At 44.8% G+C, this 16,613-nt stretch overlaps 1 protein-coding gene across 1 annotated transcript; it reads left to right on the top strand.

Moving 5' to 3' along the window:
* The first annotated feature begins 1,878 nt into the window (after positions 1 to 1,878).
* DNAJA2 (DnaJ heat shock protein family (Hsp40) member A2) lies at positions 1,879 to 15,651 on the top strand. Its single transcript, XM_072980911.2, has 9 exons — positions 1,879 to 2,185; positions 6,552 to 6,611; positions 7,874 to 8,097; positions 10,659 to 10,739; positions 11,121 to 11,254; positions 12,112 to 12,308; positions 13,263 to 13,407; positions 13,528 to 13,655; positions 14,788 to 15,651. The coding sequence occupies exons 1-9, from the start codon at positions 2,108 to 2,110 to the stop codon at positions 14,974 to 14,976; spliced, it is 1,236 nt and encodes a 411-aa protein (XP_072837012.1). The 5' UTR covers positions 1,879 to 2,107; the 3' UTR covers positions 14,977 to 15,651.
* The last annotated feature ends 962 nt before the right edge of the window (positions 15,652 to 16,613 follow it).

The raw sequence follows: 16,613 nt of genomic DNA, 5'->3' as shown, positions 1-16,613 counted from the left end.
TTTAGCTTCTCTTTTACTTTTCTCTGCAAACAGACAAGAGCCCAGTTCTAGAGCAAAGATTTGGGAGGGGGGGGGAGTTACTTGACTACAACTCCCAGAATCCTCCAACCAGAATGGGATTTACAAGCCTTTGATCTAGTGTAACCCCCCCCCCCAAACCCAATGAGTATATTTACCTATGAGTTTTTCTGTTATTCCACTGATATCCTTCCTTTAAAAATGACGAAACCCTCTCAAATGGGCTGGCCCTGGATTCCACCCTATCGGGGTGGCCTGAACCGGTTGCCAGACGATGGAGCCATCCGGAGTTGGCGTAAAGGGAGAGGCCTTGAACTGTGCCAGTTGGGAAATGTCATCCTTTACGGGCAACCTTCTCCAAAGGGCTGCCTGACCCACAGACACTGGCCCCACTTCTCCCACCTGCCACTAGAGAATAAAACACATGGGGCCTTCGTATAGGAGGACACACGCAGCCAACATGACCTTTTAAAAAGAGTTTTATTGTGTTTCTCTGCCAGTCGAAGGTGGCGTCATCAAAAGGGAAAGTTTCTCCTTTCTCCTGTCGTCGTGGAGAAGGTCACTGAAAATGCAGAGAAAGCTTTTTAGCTTAGATTTTATACACACGGGTTGATCACAACTGACTTTATTTCCGAAGGAAGAGTGCTAAGACAAACTTCCGCAACTGTTTTTCACATTCCTCGGGAACCCGTTGGAAGCAGGCATGTCTATTCGTAATCTTATTCCGAAAAACAACAGCTAAATAGGTAGCCCGCGAGGGAGACGGTTGAATCCTATTCATGTTTGCTCAGAAGTAAAACAGAGTCCACGCAGCAGAACTGGCTAACCACATTTTAAGTAGGGGGTAAATTAGAGGTTGCAGGTAGGAAGTCACCCAAAGCTGAAGCTCTTGGTGGCGTTCTAGAGACGTGATTCCAGGAGGCCTCCTTGTTACAGAAACCAAGACATGCAAACATATCCCAAAGACCAGTCACAAAACAAAGCACACTGGCCATGCTAGCCAAGGGATTCTGGGAGAAGAAAGTAGTGTTTCTAAGCCCTAAGAATGACCAAGGAAAGAATTGGTCTCTCTGCCATGGCAGCTGGGAACTTCCATTTCCAAGAGTGTTGCAAATCCACTCTGGGTTTTATCCTGCACTTTACAATAGTTCTCCAAGGTGCTGAAGCTTCCGCAGGTTTGGTCACTCCTACAAGCTGCAGAATAAAACCCAGATTCCCAGCACCTCCAAAGCTGAAGTCGCCAGCTGCCGTTCTCTGCAGTCCCAGGATGGGACAAAAGCATGTCTTGTGAGCCGCCCTGAGTAGACTATGTCTAAATGGGTGGCGTATAAGCTCAATAAATAAATAAATAAATAAAATAACTCTAACCCTGCATGTGGTTAGGGCAGACTTTCTAATTAAAAGGGATTCGGTAGGAATGACTGACTTCTTTTGGTCTAAAGGCCAAGGATTCTTTTTCATAGCTTGGGATTCATAAAATAGAGAAATTGGACCTGGGGGGGGGGGAGAGAGAAAAGACAGAGATACTCAAACATGGCTCTCTTTTATTTCCGCTGGTGTTGAATCACAGCAAAATTAAAATAAAATAAAACCCTCCCTGTGGCTGACAACAAAGGAATTGAGGTCCATTTAATTCCAATTTTGAAGAGAGGAAGGAAAGAAGGAAGGAAGAGAGAAAGAGAGAAGAAAGTCCAGTTTTGCTTGGAATCCACTTCCAGCTTTTCCTCCTCCCTTGCCCTCCTGAAGATCGAGGAAGTGGGCGTTTCCTTCCCCAACACGAAGGCGTGGCTCAGAGCGCTCCTCCTCCCTCCCTCCCCGGCGTTCGAAGGGGGGGCGGAGCCTTATCCTTTCCCTCCCCTCCGCGCCGGGGCCTGTGCGTGAGGGCGCGCTGGCGTCACTCCCGGCGCGGTGACGTCGCCGTGCGTGGCGAAGGCCTTCCCTTCTCTCTCTCTCACGACCGACCGCCCGCTCGCTGCTCCCCCTCCTTCCTGCCTTCCTTCCCTCCCCCGCCGCCGCCGCCGCCGCCGGTGTTTCGCGGCCTGCCGCTGCTCGAGGCCCCAGGCGCCGCGGGTCCCTTTCCTCGCCGGTCATGGCGAACGTGGCCGACACCAAGCTCTACGACATCCTCGGGGTCCCTCCGGGGGCCTCCGACAACGAGCTCAAGAAGGTCCGAGGCGGGCCCGTTCCGTGAGGCGATGTCTTGGGGGGGGCGGCCGTCGAGGGAGGGAGGGAGGGAGGGAGGGAAGGCCTCAGGCCCGCTCGGGGGGCTGGGGGTGGGTCGGCGGGCCTCCCCTGTGAGGGGAAAACGGACCCCCCAAGGCCGGGCCCCGAGGGGGTCATTGGAGACGCCCGGCCGACCGACCGACGGACCGCGCCGGGCTAGGCCTCGAGCCTGCGGGGAGGGGGGGAAGAGGAAGAGGAAGAGGAGGAAGGCCCTGAGGGGGGGGGAAGGGTTTTTTGGGGGGGAGAGAAAGAGGGATCTGAGGAGGAAGCGAGGCCTGGGCCTTGGTCGGGTTGGTGGTGATGGGGGGGGACATGGAGGAGGGGCTGGAGGTGTTTGGGGGGGTATTATTTGGGGGGGGGACCTCCGCTTATTTACACACACAACGCATGACCCGTTTTCCTGGCTTTCTTAATCCATTGTTTTCTTTCCGGGGGGGGGGGTCACCGGAAAGGAGGCCCAGGGCCCGTTTTTGGGGGGGGGAAGGAATGAGCGCTTTCTTAGTTCTTCCCTTCCTTGCCCCCCTTCCTCTTCCCCCCCCAATGCATCTCCCTACTCTAGAGCAAATATCCTCCACCAGTTTGGTGTGTGTGTGTTTCTTTTTGCTTCGTTGGCTTTTTAAAAATCTGTAACCCCACTTCAGGAAATTTATTTATTCCTTTAAAAGGTTTTTATACCTTCTCCCCCTCACCCCACCACTTTTCTCCTTGAAAAAAAGACCCAAGGTGGCTTACAACATTAGAAGACAATATTTATAACGCCTTGGGTCCTTTTGGGGAGAAAGATGGCATAGAAAAATTTTTAATAATAACAGTAGTAATGAAAGCTTTAAAAGGGTAGGCCAAGGTGGCTCACATTGTTGAAAGACGATATTTAAAGCCCGGAAAGAATGAATAAGAGACAATATTGTAACGCGAAAAATAATGGGAAGATGGTAGCCTTTGAGATGCCACCACTGTTCTCTCCAGCTTGGGATAAACGTGATCAAGAAGATCACTTCGCTGTTTTTGCTGGTAAGACCCAAGAGAGGTCCTGTCTCCCGTCCTGGGCCCTGCCAGTCCTGGTTTCCAAATAAAATGTGTTTTGTGAATTGTTTCAGGATGCCAGGAGGAGAAACCTGATGATGGTTAACATCCCTTCCTCTTAGTTTGGTGTCACGTCTGACTTGTTCTGTGTTGGGAAATGCTGCCACTCCCCTTCTCCTAATGGCTTTCTGGAAATGACTTCTGGAAACATTGATATTCCAGAAATTATTATCTCCCATCCCATGACACCCATTTTTCTTTGTGGATGGACAGCTCAGTGGGGGAGGTCTCTGGCTGTGGACCCAGAGGTTGGGAGTTCAGTTTCCCCCCTGGGCCTCCTGGACAGGGAATGCACCTGAGGATCCATGAATCCCTTCTAGTTCTGCAGTTATATGATGATGATCATCATCATCATCCCTTTGCCCCTTCCATATCATGTGGCCATCAGGAACTATGGCAATAGGTTTCCCCTTCTTCCAATTCTGTTTTGCTTTTCCCAACCCAAATTGTGTCTCCTGGATTATTTCCCTACTTCTCCCCGTAGGGAGGATCATGGCAGTTGATATTAACAATCTATGTTTTCTTCTTTCTTTTCACACATTTTTCTTCCAATTAGCTTAAATCCCATGCTAGCATGATCCTTTTCTTCCTCCAAAAAGCTCAGGTTTCATTCTAGGCCTTGTTTCCTCTTTGATGTCATAGTCTTTTTCAGAAAGAGCCTGAGAATAAGCTAACTCTGGTCCTGAATGTTTACCTCTTTCCACAGTTTCACCTACTTCTTTCCTTCACCCACTCATGGTGAATGAAGGCCATCCCACGTCAGAGATGCCATTTGGTTAATCATCAGGTTCTGCCTGTCGGTGGTGCTAGGGAATAGATCCTCTCCATTCGGGCATATGTAATAGCATAATTTGTTTGGGCTGGGTGTTCACCATCCTGGAAGCAGGTGTCTTGGGGAAAACACATGGGAGGCAGGTTATGAGGTTGACAGGAAAACACAATCCCTTTTGTGAACTGGAAGCTATATTTGTGTTCCAACTGATGTAGGTGTCACTCTCCTGCTTCTCCTGGCCTCCGGAAGTTAATGTCTAAAATATTTTGCCCTTTCCAAGTTTTTTTTAAAAAGAAAGCAAAATTAACAGCACCTTGGTATTGATCTTAATTTAATTTTGCTTTTTACATCTCAAAGTGGTTTATAATCTCAAAAAAAAAAAAAAAAAAAAAACACCACCAAGAAAAGGCCAATCTAAACTCATTCATTTTTCCTCTGATTGCATAAAAGCAGGGTTAAGCCTGCCTAATATTCAGATGGCGATTGTTGTTCCTACTATGGGATGCCAAACTGCCTCCTCCTTATGGAAACCCCATGCACGAGTGACCTCCAAAATGTCCTTTGTTTAACAGCTCTGTTAAGCTCTTGCAAACTGAAGGCTTTGGCTGCTTTGGGATGTGAGATTACCAAGAAATGCTGACGGTCTTCAGGCAGGGCAAGGAAAGGCACTTCACGCTGAACAGCCAGTGCTGCCAGTCAGAGTTGACCATACTGGGCTAGATGGGCAAATGGGCCAACTCGGTTTGAAGCACTTGTTACATGCTTCTGTGAAATACAATAAAATCAAGTGATGAAATCTCAAAGTATTTCATGCTAGTCCCCAAACCAGTTCCAAGGCTAGTAGTTCAAACCTGAGGCTAACCATCACATAGATCACAAATTTAATTGTCATGGGGGAAAATGATGGGCTCTGCGGGTATTTCTACCCAGAGTGCCAAATATAAAAGAGCCCCAAAGTCTGGAACAGTTTGGGACCTTGAGCTTAACCCAAACATTAAAAGCCTGGCTCTTCAGGAAAACTTTTGGGGCTTAGTTACCATGGCAGGACTTTGATCCTTTTGGGTAGTACATGGATTTATTGTTTTATTGTGTTTTATTTCACTGCTGCAGTTAGTCTTATAGGGGATGGGTGCTTCAGATGTGTTGCACCATTTTATTTAATTAATTAGAAAGCGGGTTAAAGCCAAGGTGGGAAATGCAGAGTTATTTTCTGAAGCCCAAAATGCCATTCCTCTATTTTCAGTCATTATATGGGAAAGGGAATTAGACCATGATATTTTGCACTTGTTGTATAAGCACCATGGTAAACTGCTCCTTGAACATCTCAGTACCTTGAAAGCACTATTAAGATCACTGTAAATCAAAAGTGACTTCATGACATGGAACAACAGTAGTTATGAATTCTACTTCAATATGTATTTTTCTTTTTTAATATTTGTGTACCTGTTTCAGCTTTTAAACATAGTACTTTAATGATGTAAGCCACCTTGTGCCTTTTTTAAGCAGAAAGACGAGATAACAATATTTTTATCTATGAGAAGATGCAGAGGAATTTGTTCATTCTAGATAGTAGAGATGTGTCATTGAATCATATAGAATAATGACGTTGGAAGGGTCCTATAAGGCCATCAAGCCCAGCCCCCCGCTCAACGCAGGAATACAAATCAAAGGATATCTTTATTTTTTTCCCACTACAAACCTCACAAGTCTCCATTCTGGAAGTTCCACCTGATAGATAGACACCTTACTCGCTCTAGGAAGTGAGGCAGAGCTAGGCCTGTGCTAAGTTGCAAAGCCTTCCCTCTTAGACTTTTATTTCAGGTGAGTCACAATGAGCTGTCCGTCAGGATAAACTCCCAGAATGGAGGAGTTCTTATAACAAGCTGTAATTAGTAATGCTACAGAGAGCCCAGTGTAGTGCAATGGTCCAAGTGTTGAAATGGGAGCAAGGAGACCTGAGTTCAGTTCCTGATCAGCCCTAGATACTCACTCGAGGGTGGCAATTATGAACAGTTTTTTGAACATCTCAATCCCTTGAAAGCAGTATTAAGGTCACTGTAAGTCAGAAGTGACTTGGTCAGAGCAACAACAAAGGAACGCTACTTCAATATGTATTTTTTCTTTTTTAATATCTGTTAATTATGTAAGCTGCCTTGAGTCCTTTTTTTAGCAGGGTAAAAATATTGCAACTAAATAAATAAATTCATACCAACAAAGTGGAGAAAGGTTGTACATAAAAACTGGTATTATGTAAGATGAAAGATGGCCCATTCAAAGTGCCAGTGAGTGTGACCTCTACCATGGAAACTTCTCAGACTCCCAATGTCTTGTCATCATAGTTGTAGTACCTTAATTTCAGTAGTCTGGTGTGAGACAGCAGTGTGGGAACACTACTGAATTTCTACTGTGCTGCTCACCTACTGATGTGACGGTCTTGACTTCTTTTACCATTCAGGCTTACAGGAAGCTTGCCAAAGAGTACCATCCCGATAAGAATCCAAACGCAGGTGATAAGGTAAGACCTTTTGCACCTCCTGCCAGTATATATCCTATCAAGTAAAACAGCATGTATTCCAAGTTCTGAGAAGCTGAAGTGATAATAACTTGGGGGAGATAAAGGGCCTGGCTAGTGGAACATAGTCACAGCTGAGATATAGTAGCCAAATTCATGGATGCAAATCTGTTATGTCTCACTCTGTTCCTTACTGGGAAATAACCCCACTGCATTTCTCAGAGACAGACACAACACACATAGATGTGCTCATGTGACACAATAGAATTTTAACTCATGAGCTTGGCCATGGAGGTTTATGTGTGACCCCCATGTTCAGTCCTAAGGGCCACGCATTAAATGCCTCTGCTAGCCGTGCTGTTCTGAAATAAAATGGGTGCACACTTATGTACCCCTCATTCTGTGGAGAATTAGCTAGACACCAGTGGGATAACCAAAGCTTTTAGCTTGCGGTTATCCAACCTGTTAGCAAATGCCTGCAGTTTGACACAGAAGTATCTTAGGCAGATTAGCTGTGAGTAAAGGAGAAAAGTTATGGGCGATAATAGCAAAGTTCTATAAAAGTATGGACCATTTTTCCAGTAGAGGAGGCGACTGTCCGTGAAAGAGTCATCGGTGGAAGAATAAAGAAGGGTTCAGTGTAGATATGGCCACAAGCTGCTGGTTTGACAGTTCGTGCCAGTTCATTTAGTGGGCAAAAGAGTTGTTAGGATGACACGAACCAGTAGTTCGTGCCCACCTCTCTTTAGATGCCCAACAAGAAGATAGATATCTGTCTGTGCTTCAAGACCAGGCTGGGTTGGCATGGATTCTTCCATAAAGTAGCCGTCCTCATGAAATGGGTAGCTATTGGAGTTGAAGCAGTATGGGATATGTAGTCAGAGGAATGTAAGATGGAGTCAAACAGATTCTGTGTGAAGATGATTTGTGAGACATTGGAATGTGTTTTTCTAAGTGCTTTGAGAATGTTTTTCTGAAGACCGTTACAGCCTGGTTCAGGATAGAGGTGAAGGTCAAATCAAGAGGTCTGTGGAAGACTCAACATTCCAAGCTAATTGGATAAGAGATCAAACACCTGGACTTTCATGGGAATTAAGGGAGGAGGAGGTGTTACAGCCCCTTGAGGCTAATTGGTTTACAGCCAGGAGTTAGAAAGTGTAGAAAATGGACGATGGGTTATGTGAGAGGAATGGAGATCTGTAATGAAACTTTCCATAGGCACAGAAGTAATAGGTTTTTTATTGGCTTTTTCCCCTCTTACGTAGTTCAAAGAAATAAGCTTTGCCTACGAAGTTCTCTCAAATCCTGAGAAACGCGAATTATATGACCGATATGGAGAACAAGGCCTTCGAGAAGGGAGTGGCGGAAGCGGCGGAATGGACGATATTTTCTCCCACATATTTGGTGGGGGACTGTTTAGTTTCATGGGCGGTCAGAGTAGAAGTCGGAATGGAAGAAGAAGAGGCGAAGATATGATGCATCCGCTCAAGTAAGCACCCAAGCGCTTTGGTGATTTTTTTTTTCACCCCCTAGGAAAAATCTCTAGAATGCGTTGTTGCTCTTTTTCTCAAAGTAAACGGAAGCCTGCAAAACCTGGCTAACTCTTAGCTGAAGCCGCCCAATACTGAAAGGACTGTTAATCTTGGGTTTTTCAGTATGATGACCAGTCACTAAAATTTGAGCATTTAAAACATGTTCAGCAGTTGAATCGATGTATGTTGGTTAACATGTATACATCAGTGGTTTCGTGTATGTGAACATATCTGTAAAAGGACCTGTGGAGCTCTCAGTGCGGGGCTGCCAGCCTTTCTTTCTTTCATGTACATTTTGCCTTTCTAATAGCGAAGGCAGTGTGCATAGTTCTTCTACACACCTTGTCCTGACAATGTCCTTGTGAGAGAGGGGGTGTGGTTGTCATCCCTCATTCATTGGTGGCTGGCAACTGATCCTCTCCCTCCACCCCCACCCTGTCCCTCTTCCACTCCCAACACAATGGCTGTATTTACTCAACATTTCTGCGTAAGAGTGATAATTTAGAAACTTGCATCCGTCTTCACACAATGTGGGTATTATGGGTGTCAAAACTAAGGTGCCACAATTGCCAATACCTGGTTGTGGCTTGTTACCTGTTTTACCTGTGGAGATGGGGCACTGGAAGAAACTTATTGGGTGCACTTTACTTTGGGAGAAGGTGGTCTTTACATGCCCTAAACACAAGCTGCTCTGGGCTTTAGAAGTGTGGAAACAGACCAGGCACCGTTGAAGGTGAAGGGGGATCCCCCTCAGTTTGCAGCTGATTCAGGAACGGTAGACTGATGCCGACAAGGTGGCGTCCTGGAAGTCTTCTCCTGAAATCATTGTCCTTTCAGTGATTACGGTTGAATTTGGCCAATCACTTTATAAAGTAGCCAATGTCGATTTAAAATGGAATTATGTTAAAGAAATCTTAGTAGAGAGGTATCTGATTTTATTAAGATTTGATGCATTTGCTTAAGAATCCGGATACTGTTCTAGATCTGCACAATACTGACCTTAGATTTTATTTTGGGTCCATCAGTAATCCTCAATCCTTTGTCACAGAAGAGTTTTAAAGAACTTTTACTTGGATTGTACAGTATTCCTTCTTATATCGTGACAAATGGGGAAAGAAGCAGAGAGTGATTTGGTGGAATGGCATATTTGAGCTTTACCCAGGCTTTAGGTAACTCAACAAATTAATGAGAAGGAGAAACTAATGAGTGCAGCAGAACAATTTCATATTGGTCTGATGAGTAGCTCACAGTCAACCTGAGGCTATTGTTCTGCGAAGTCAGTGTGATTAAAAGCATTGACATGCAAGTTGTCAAGCATCTTTTTACAATGAAAACCAACAAGTTGGAACAGTGAAATGTTTCAGGTAGATCAAGGGTGAAAGAAAGGAGCACTCACAACATCTAGAAAGCTTGTTTCACTCCATCTAGAGCGTGGGAACTTTTGCTTTCCTTGGATCGTAGGCTGCAGAGAGGCTGACGTAAAATGGAGAAATATGAGAATCTCGCACAGAGGACAAAAGAAGCCAGCTTTTGCAGCTGTTACCCAGGGGCTCAAGGCCTGGGCACTGAACTGAGGTGGATGTCCAGAGATGTTTTGCCCAGACCCTTGCTTTTTCCAAACTCAGCCTTGTGCATAAAAATACGGAAAGCAAAATGTGAATAACTGACATGGGGCAGGAGAAACCCATTTGATGTTACTTTCCAAAATTACAGAGGTTATAAAGCTTAGGTTACATTTCTGCAGGGCTCTTAATTCACTTTCTTTTAATAAGTGAGGATGGGGCTTAGTCAAACGCTGCTTTTAGAGTGGAGCTGAAATGTTCATGTTGGAAAGAGCTTGAAATCTTTGTTTTTTCAATGTTTTGACTGAGGGATTCTGGGTGTTGTAGTCCAAGAAAGTAAAACTTCCCACCCTTTAAAAGAGTCTGGTGAATAGATTATGAGGCTGCTGTTCTTTAGGTGGGCCGCCGCTGGTAGCCACCTGCCATTCTTCAGAAGAAACTACCAGTAGGGCAGTGTGGTAGAATGGATAGAGAGATGGGGTGTTGGAAGGTCCAAACGCAGGTCATGAGTTGATCTTAGACTTCTTGCTGACCTCATTTCCTGTGGTGTTATGCAGATGGAGTGAGAGGAGACCCACGTATGCTTCTGGAGCCACTTGAAGGAAGGGTGGGGCATGATCAATTGCCGTGAGAGCTGAAGGGTTTGGATAGAATTTGAATATGCATCTCAGTGATTTGCGCGAGAGAGTGCAGAATTATCATATGGTGTCAGCAAGACAGGGGGCAGCTGTGGTTGCTCACCTAGCAACAGTTCTCGAATTTTTCTGACCTTGACTAAAATTGACCTTAAAATTTGGTGGTATTTTAAGCCTGGTATTTTCACTGTCTGAGCTATACTGCTTCCCTATTTGAGTAGTGTTTATGTATTTGTAATGGATGAAACCATTTTTTCCTTAGTCTTTCGCCTTATTACCTCTACCAAAATTAAGGAGCAAACCATTTTCCCTCCTCTCCAGAGTTTCTCTAGAAGATCTATATAATGGAAAGACTACCAAACTACAGCTTAGCAAGAATGTCCTTTGTAGTGCGTGTAACGGGTGAGTTATTTTGTTGAATTTATCTGGTGGTAAAGATTAATGACTGACATGAAACAAGATGCACAAAATGTTTAATTCTGTGGCTTAATACTGTCCATTTTGTATCTGTGCTGAAGCTTCTAAACTTCAAGCCGCATTGAATCGTATTCAGTGTGTGCTGCTTGTACTCTGCTCTTCCTGGTTCCTCTTGATTTTTGTCTGGCTCTCCGATTGATCTCGCCAGGATACTGTCAGATTTCCCCACTTCAGTTTAGGAGTTTCTGCTTTCTCAGATGCTCCCATGCTGCTAGTCGGAATCAAGATACAGTATATAAAACCTAGCTTGCTCTTGACCGTTATCATATGTGTTCATACTAATATTGTCAATGTCTTCCGGTGCAGTCAAGGGGGTAAATCCGGAGCAGTTCAGAAGTGCGCTGCTTGCCGGGGCAGAGGTGTGCGCATCATGATCAGACAGCTGGCCCCGGGGATGGTTCAGCAGATGCAGTCTGTCTGCTCTGACTGCAATGGAGAAGGTGAGCCAACCAGTTCTTCTGCCAGTTTTGACAAAGGAGGAAGTCGCCCAAATGTTCTGGGAGCTGCGATCCCACATGATCGAGTCTGTCGCATTCCTAAATGGTGCCGGTTTGTCTTTGCTTAACCGGTTGGCAGAATCCCTTGGTCTTTCTTTTCCTTTCGTATTTGTGATGAGGAGGACTGTCGTGTTTTAAGGATGATGCCGTTTTGCGTGCAATGAACCATCTCTGGTTGTAGACCAGTGGGATTCCGACCAACCTTGGGTTCCCAGATGTTCTTGGACTACAACTCCCAGAAATCCTGGCCAGAAAAGCTGGTGGTGAATGCATCTGGGAGTTCTAGCCCAAGAATATCTAGGGACCCAAGAGTGGGAATCACTGTCTTAGATGATTCACTTGCCTTCTGTTACGACATTGCTCTTCAGTCCAGTTCTTACATTGTGGGAGTTGCGACTCAAAGAGATCATTTTGAAAGAACTGCTCCAACACTGGAGGTCTTCCGTGTCTTTTTCCTGGAGAGTTCCTGCATTGGTCTTCACTGGATCAGCATGCAATAGAGCTATAGGGAAGCAGCAGCCAAACCGATCCTGTAAAACAAGAGCTGGCTCTTCTCTGAGGTCAACTCAATGGTTTGTGCTAGCTCCCCTCAATGTTTAAAGGAAAGCCGTTTTGAGTGGGAAATCACTGATCGGAATAAACACAGCCCATTTGACAGGCTGCTAACTAACAGTAATACTTTAAAGTAGATGAGAGGGACTCTTAAGAATTCAGCGCTTACAGACATGAATGTCCTGTTTCTCCGCAAGGAAATACAGGGGATTACAACACGCAATCTCTCTTCTTCTTTTTTTTTCCAGGGGAAGTAATTAACGAGAAAGACCGCTGTAAAAAATGTGAAGGGAAGAAAGTGATAAAAGAAGTGAAAATCCTTGAAGTTCACGTAGATAAAGGCATGAAGCATGGGCAGAGGATCACTTTCACCGGGGAAGCGGATCAAGCCCCAGGGGTCGAGCCAGGGGACATCGTCCTCCTGCTTCAAGAAAAAGAGCACGAGGTAAATCTGTCACACGAGATGCAGCACTGCCTTTGGGGATGTGCTATACGTTTGATCCAGATTGTCCGTGAGACAAAAGAAGGGTTCAAGCCAATGTGTTCACCCGATTCTTCCTCCAGAGCGAATGTGCCCAGGAGTAGCCCAGCAAGTCTCCCAGTCCCTGGTTTAAAATGAGCATGTGGGAGTGAATGCCAAGGGCATGCACTTTTCAGAGGAAGGTTTGAAATGTCCTTCTTTGTACCCCGCACTGTGTGTAGATGGCAGGTTTCCACAAAGCAGAGGGTAGCTTCTGTTGGTCATTGCACCAATTCCCAAATCCAGATTAAGGCCATTAGTTACTGTGCAATTTTTCTTACAAAAAAATTGAGAGAGGGTGGTTTTGCTAAACAAAAACACACACAAAAAGGCTTCTTTTATGCCCTCTGCTGGCCAATTTTTGAAAATTCTCTAGAAAGCAGTAGTAGGACTCTGCAGAAAGGGGGAGGAAAAGGAAAATAGTTTTCAAACAGTTTTTTTAGGCTATAAGAGTGCTGTAGGCCTGTATTTAGACCCCTTGGGCTCCTTACAACTGTTTCAGTAGCTTGCCCCAGCAGACCGAGGCATCCCGGTGGCAAAGGAATGTATTATTTTTCTGTCATTGCAACTCCTAAAAATGTATAGTTTTTTTTCCAAGTACCAAGTAGAATCTAACGCTGTCATATCACTATCCTATGGTTTGAGTAACATGTCAGAACGTTTATAAGATGTAATCTTTACAAGTACATATGTTCCGATGCTTGTTGTATTAACCCTTTTGCACTGACTCTACTTTTTCCAGGGATTAATGCACTTGACATTGAGCTATCTCCATTAAGGGGTTAGTTGGAAAGTGGGAAATGAAAATAAAAGGGCTTTGAGGCAACCCAGTGGCCCGTGGCCTCTCTTACAGCACCTTTTCACCTTTTTTTCCCCAAGGTGTTCCAGAGAGATGGGAACGATTTGCACATGACGCACAAGATAGGACTTGTGGAGGCCCTCTGTGGCTTTCAGTTCACATTTAAGCACCTTGATGGGCGCCAGATTGTGGTGAAATATCCTCCAGGAAAAGTAATTGAGCCAGGTAAAATCCAGTGGTCTTCTGAAGGAATTTGGAAGGCAGTGACCCATCGGTTGAGCTCGTGGTATTTCTGTATGGTGGCTTTTTAGTAATTTCCTTGCCTCTTCGTTTCCTGAACCCTAGGCTGTGTCCGCGTCGTTCGAGGGGAAGGGATGCCTCAGTACCGCAATCCTTTCGAAAAGGGAGATCTTTATATAAAGTTTGATGTGCAGTTTCCTGAAAATAACTGGATTAGCCCAGAAAAACTTTCAGTAAGTATTGCAAGGTGGCCTTTGAAATTTTCCCACCCCCCCGCCCCCAGACCTCCAGGAAAAGAGCATACCTCTCCATTATAGTAATACTGTACGCAGTTGCCTGAATCCTGCTGATAGTCTGTGTTTGCATAAGACAACTCACATCTGGTACACCTCCAGGCACTCTTAACTCTTGTTAATGAGCAACAATTTGCTGTCCAGACTTAAGCAGTCTCCCTTACGCAAGTGTAAATCAGCAGCAGGATTCTGAGCCATTCACGTCCGACTCTGTAGATGAGCTTTTATGCTGATAGAATGCAGTGTCTTCATCATGGGAGTAAATTGTCATCCGCCAGCCCTGAAGCACTGTATTAAAAATCAGGGCGCTTTTGGTGCATTAATAGCCCTGCTCCCACCAAATTCTTCAGGGCTATATAGAGTTTAGATTAACAACACACCATGCTTTGCGAACAGCTTATACAGTATAATATCCGCACGCCATGAAAATATTGTGTGGAGAGGGAGAACGAGAAACAGCTGCAATGCGAGGCCAACCTCTCATGTAAATTGCAGGGTCAGCTTGCTGCTAATTTAGAAGTCACATCTTGTGTGCGTGATGAGAGAGAGAAGCATTGATTTTAACTGTAGGTGATTCAGACCTGGAGTTTACATCATTTGCTTTGCACCAGCTTACAGAAGTAATAGGATTCTAGCCACAGAATGCCACATTTTGGAATTTTCTACCATGTGGTGTGATTGTCTTAGAAGTCTTGGATTGAGTTTTGGAGAGCAGGCGGATTGATAGGTATTAACCAGAATCTCTAAGACCTTCCACGTTCAAAGATAGTATGCCTCTGAATTTCAGACACTGAGCAGCACCGAAGGTGGTCATGGATGCTGCAGAATATGGGAACTGGTCTTGCAGAACCAAACTTTGCTAGGCTCTGCTGTTAGCATTTGGTCATCTTTTGATGCTAAAGTACAGAACATTGCTTCATTGCAAAAGAATATACCATGCTCTTTCGTAGAAGTCAGTTACTTGATAACAGGGAAGGTGGTGTTTCAGGACTAGCCAAGCCATGATTTGAGAAATGACTTTGTATTTGAATGCTTCCTTTTGCATCATTTCCTCCCACTGTTTGTCTCCTAGGAACTTGAAGATCTTCTGCCTGCCAGACCAGACATCCCCACCATAATTAGCGATGCAGAGGAGGTAGACCTCCAAGAATTTGACAGCACCCGCGGCTCAGGGGGCAGCCAGAGGCGTGAAGCTTACAATGATAGTTCTGATGAAGAAAGTGGCCATCATGGACCTGGGGTTCAGTGCGCCCATCAGTAAAAAAAATAAACAAAAATGGCTGGGGTGTCAGGGAGGGTGGGGAAGAGTTACACATGAATTTTTCTCTTCAAAATTTGCCTGACATTTTTTTCAGCAATTGGGTTGAGTACACAATCTACACAAGCCCAGTGGACATTTGTTGCTGTCTGTGTAACTTTTAAATTGGTCCATAAGTATATCCGGAGTGTATAATTTAAACTAACCACACACACAAAAAGAAGCTTAAATCTTTTTTTTTTTTTGACTGATTGTTTGTGTAGCAAAATAAAAGGCACTTCGAAAGAAGACGAGACTCTTTCTCCCCTTTTCACTTGGGTTAAGTTTTCAGTCATTGGACTTGTGCTTGATTTTTACCAGTTTTTGTGTAGATTTTAAGTTCTATATTTTAAATTCAAATTCTACTTTGTAAAGTTTTGTGTAAAACTGTCCCGAGGCTTGGTATTTGGCTGCACCTGCATAAGCTGCTACAAATAGAATAAAGAATTTCATAGCCTGTATCTATCACTTTTAGATGCATGGTAAGGAAAAAAAAAGGCTTGGCACCAAAAGGGTTAGAACGGATGGGGAACCATGGAAGATTAAAAAACAAAACTAAACAGAAATGGTTGTAAAAGGTTTTTTTACCATCTTGTGAAAGCTTTTGGAAACGAAATAAAAGCCGTTGATGTATAATGATACTCTTCGTTACTTCCTGATTTCCATAAAATGGCTGAAAATTAAAAATGTATTTCATATCCTAGCCATTTACTCCAAATATTCAATTGGGCAGTTATGGGGTTCCCAACCCCGAACTTGATGAGAGAACACATTTTGCAGGCCAGTCCCAAATGGCTGTGCTTGGCGAGAGATTGGGGGTTATAATCTTTAAAAGTACCTTTTCCAAGCCCTATAACCCTCTGAAGTTTAATTCCTGACAGCTCTATTCAAAGGAGCTCAGCAAGAGCCAGAATTTTTGGGGTAGCGTGGGGGGGTGTCTAGGCAATAGCCCAGAGGTTCCGGTGGCTCACTTGATGCCACCTTCTGTCATTAATTCCTCCTGCAGAATATTGTGGGAAACCTGTTTCCCTGCAAAAGCAAATGTGTTAAGAACATCAGAGGGAGTTTGTGAGAGAGGAGTTAAGTGTGACTAGGTGATAAATCAGTCGTAGCCCGTTTTTGAGTTGAGGCACTGAGTTTGTGGTGAGCCGCTGGCAGCTCATCCGGTCCTCTGAGACTCACATGCCCGAGCCGCCAGACTTCGTCCGTGACACTGGTGTGTTACCTCCTGAAGATCCAGCACCAGACAAGGCAGGCTGGTTTGGAGAGACGGGAGGTGAGGAAAGGTCACGTGAGGACAACAGCTATCGGCTCCTCAAGGGAGCCTGGCATCTAGTAGTTGCTAAAAAACATTTTGTCTGACCCCCGTTTGAAAGCCAGACAAACACCCTGGATGGGTGACTGCTGGGTTTTTCCTTATTTCTACAGGACTGGGAAGGGGGCACTTTTGGCCCTGTTGAAGTTTTGGATTTCAGCTCCCATCAGCTTGCATAGGGTGAGGGATCATGGAGGCTGTAGTCCAAAATAGCCTCTGAAAAGCCAACGATTCCCCCCAACCCCATCACTCTACTTTAGTAAACTTTCTCTCTGGTTCTTACATG

The sequence above is a fragment of the Pogona vitticeps genome, chromosome 10 (assembly GCF_051106095.1).
Source record: "Pogona vitticeps strain Pit_001003342236 chromosome 10, PviZW2.1, whole genome shotgun sequence".
NCBI classification, from domain to species: domain Eukaryota; kingdom Metazoa; phylum Chordata; class Lepidosauria; order Squamata; family Agamidae; genus Pogona; species Pogona vitticeps.
Note: the sequence above shows the minus strand (reverse complement) of the source record. Positions and strands in the feature narration are given on the sequence as shown.

What these genes read in the sequence shown, in the direction of transcription:
- DNAJA2 (XM_072980911.2), top strand. Translation starts at nt 2,108, where the DNA reads ATGGCGAACGTGGCCGACACCAAGCTCTACGACATCCTCGGGGTCCCT. An exon ending in GATATGATGCATCCGCTCAA is followed by an intron (nt 8,098 to 10,658) that starts GTAAGCACCCAA and finishes CCTCCTCTCCAG; the next exon opens with AGTTTCTCTAGAAGATCTAT. An exon ending in TTAGCCCAGAAAAACTTTCA is followed by an intron (nt 13,656 to 14,787) that starts GTAAGTATTGCA and finishes TTTGTCTCCTAG; the next exon opens with GAACTTGAAGATCTTCTGCC.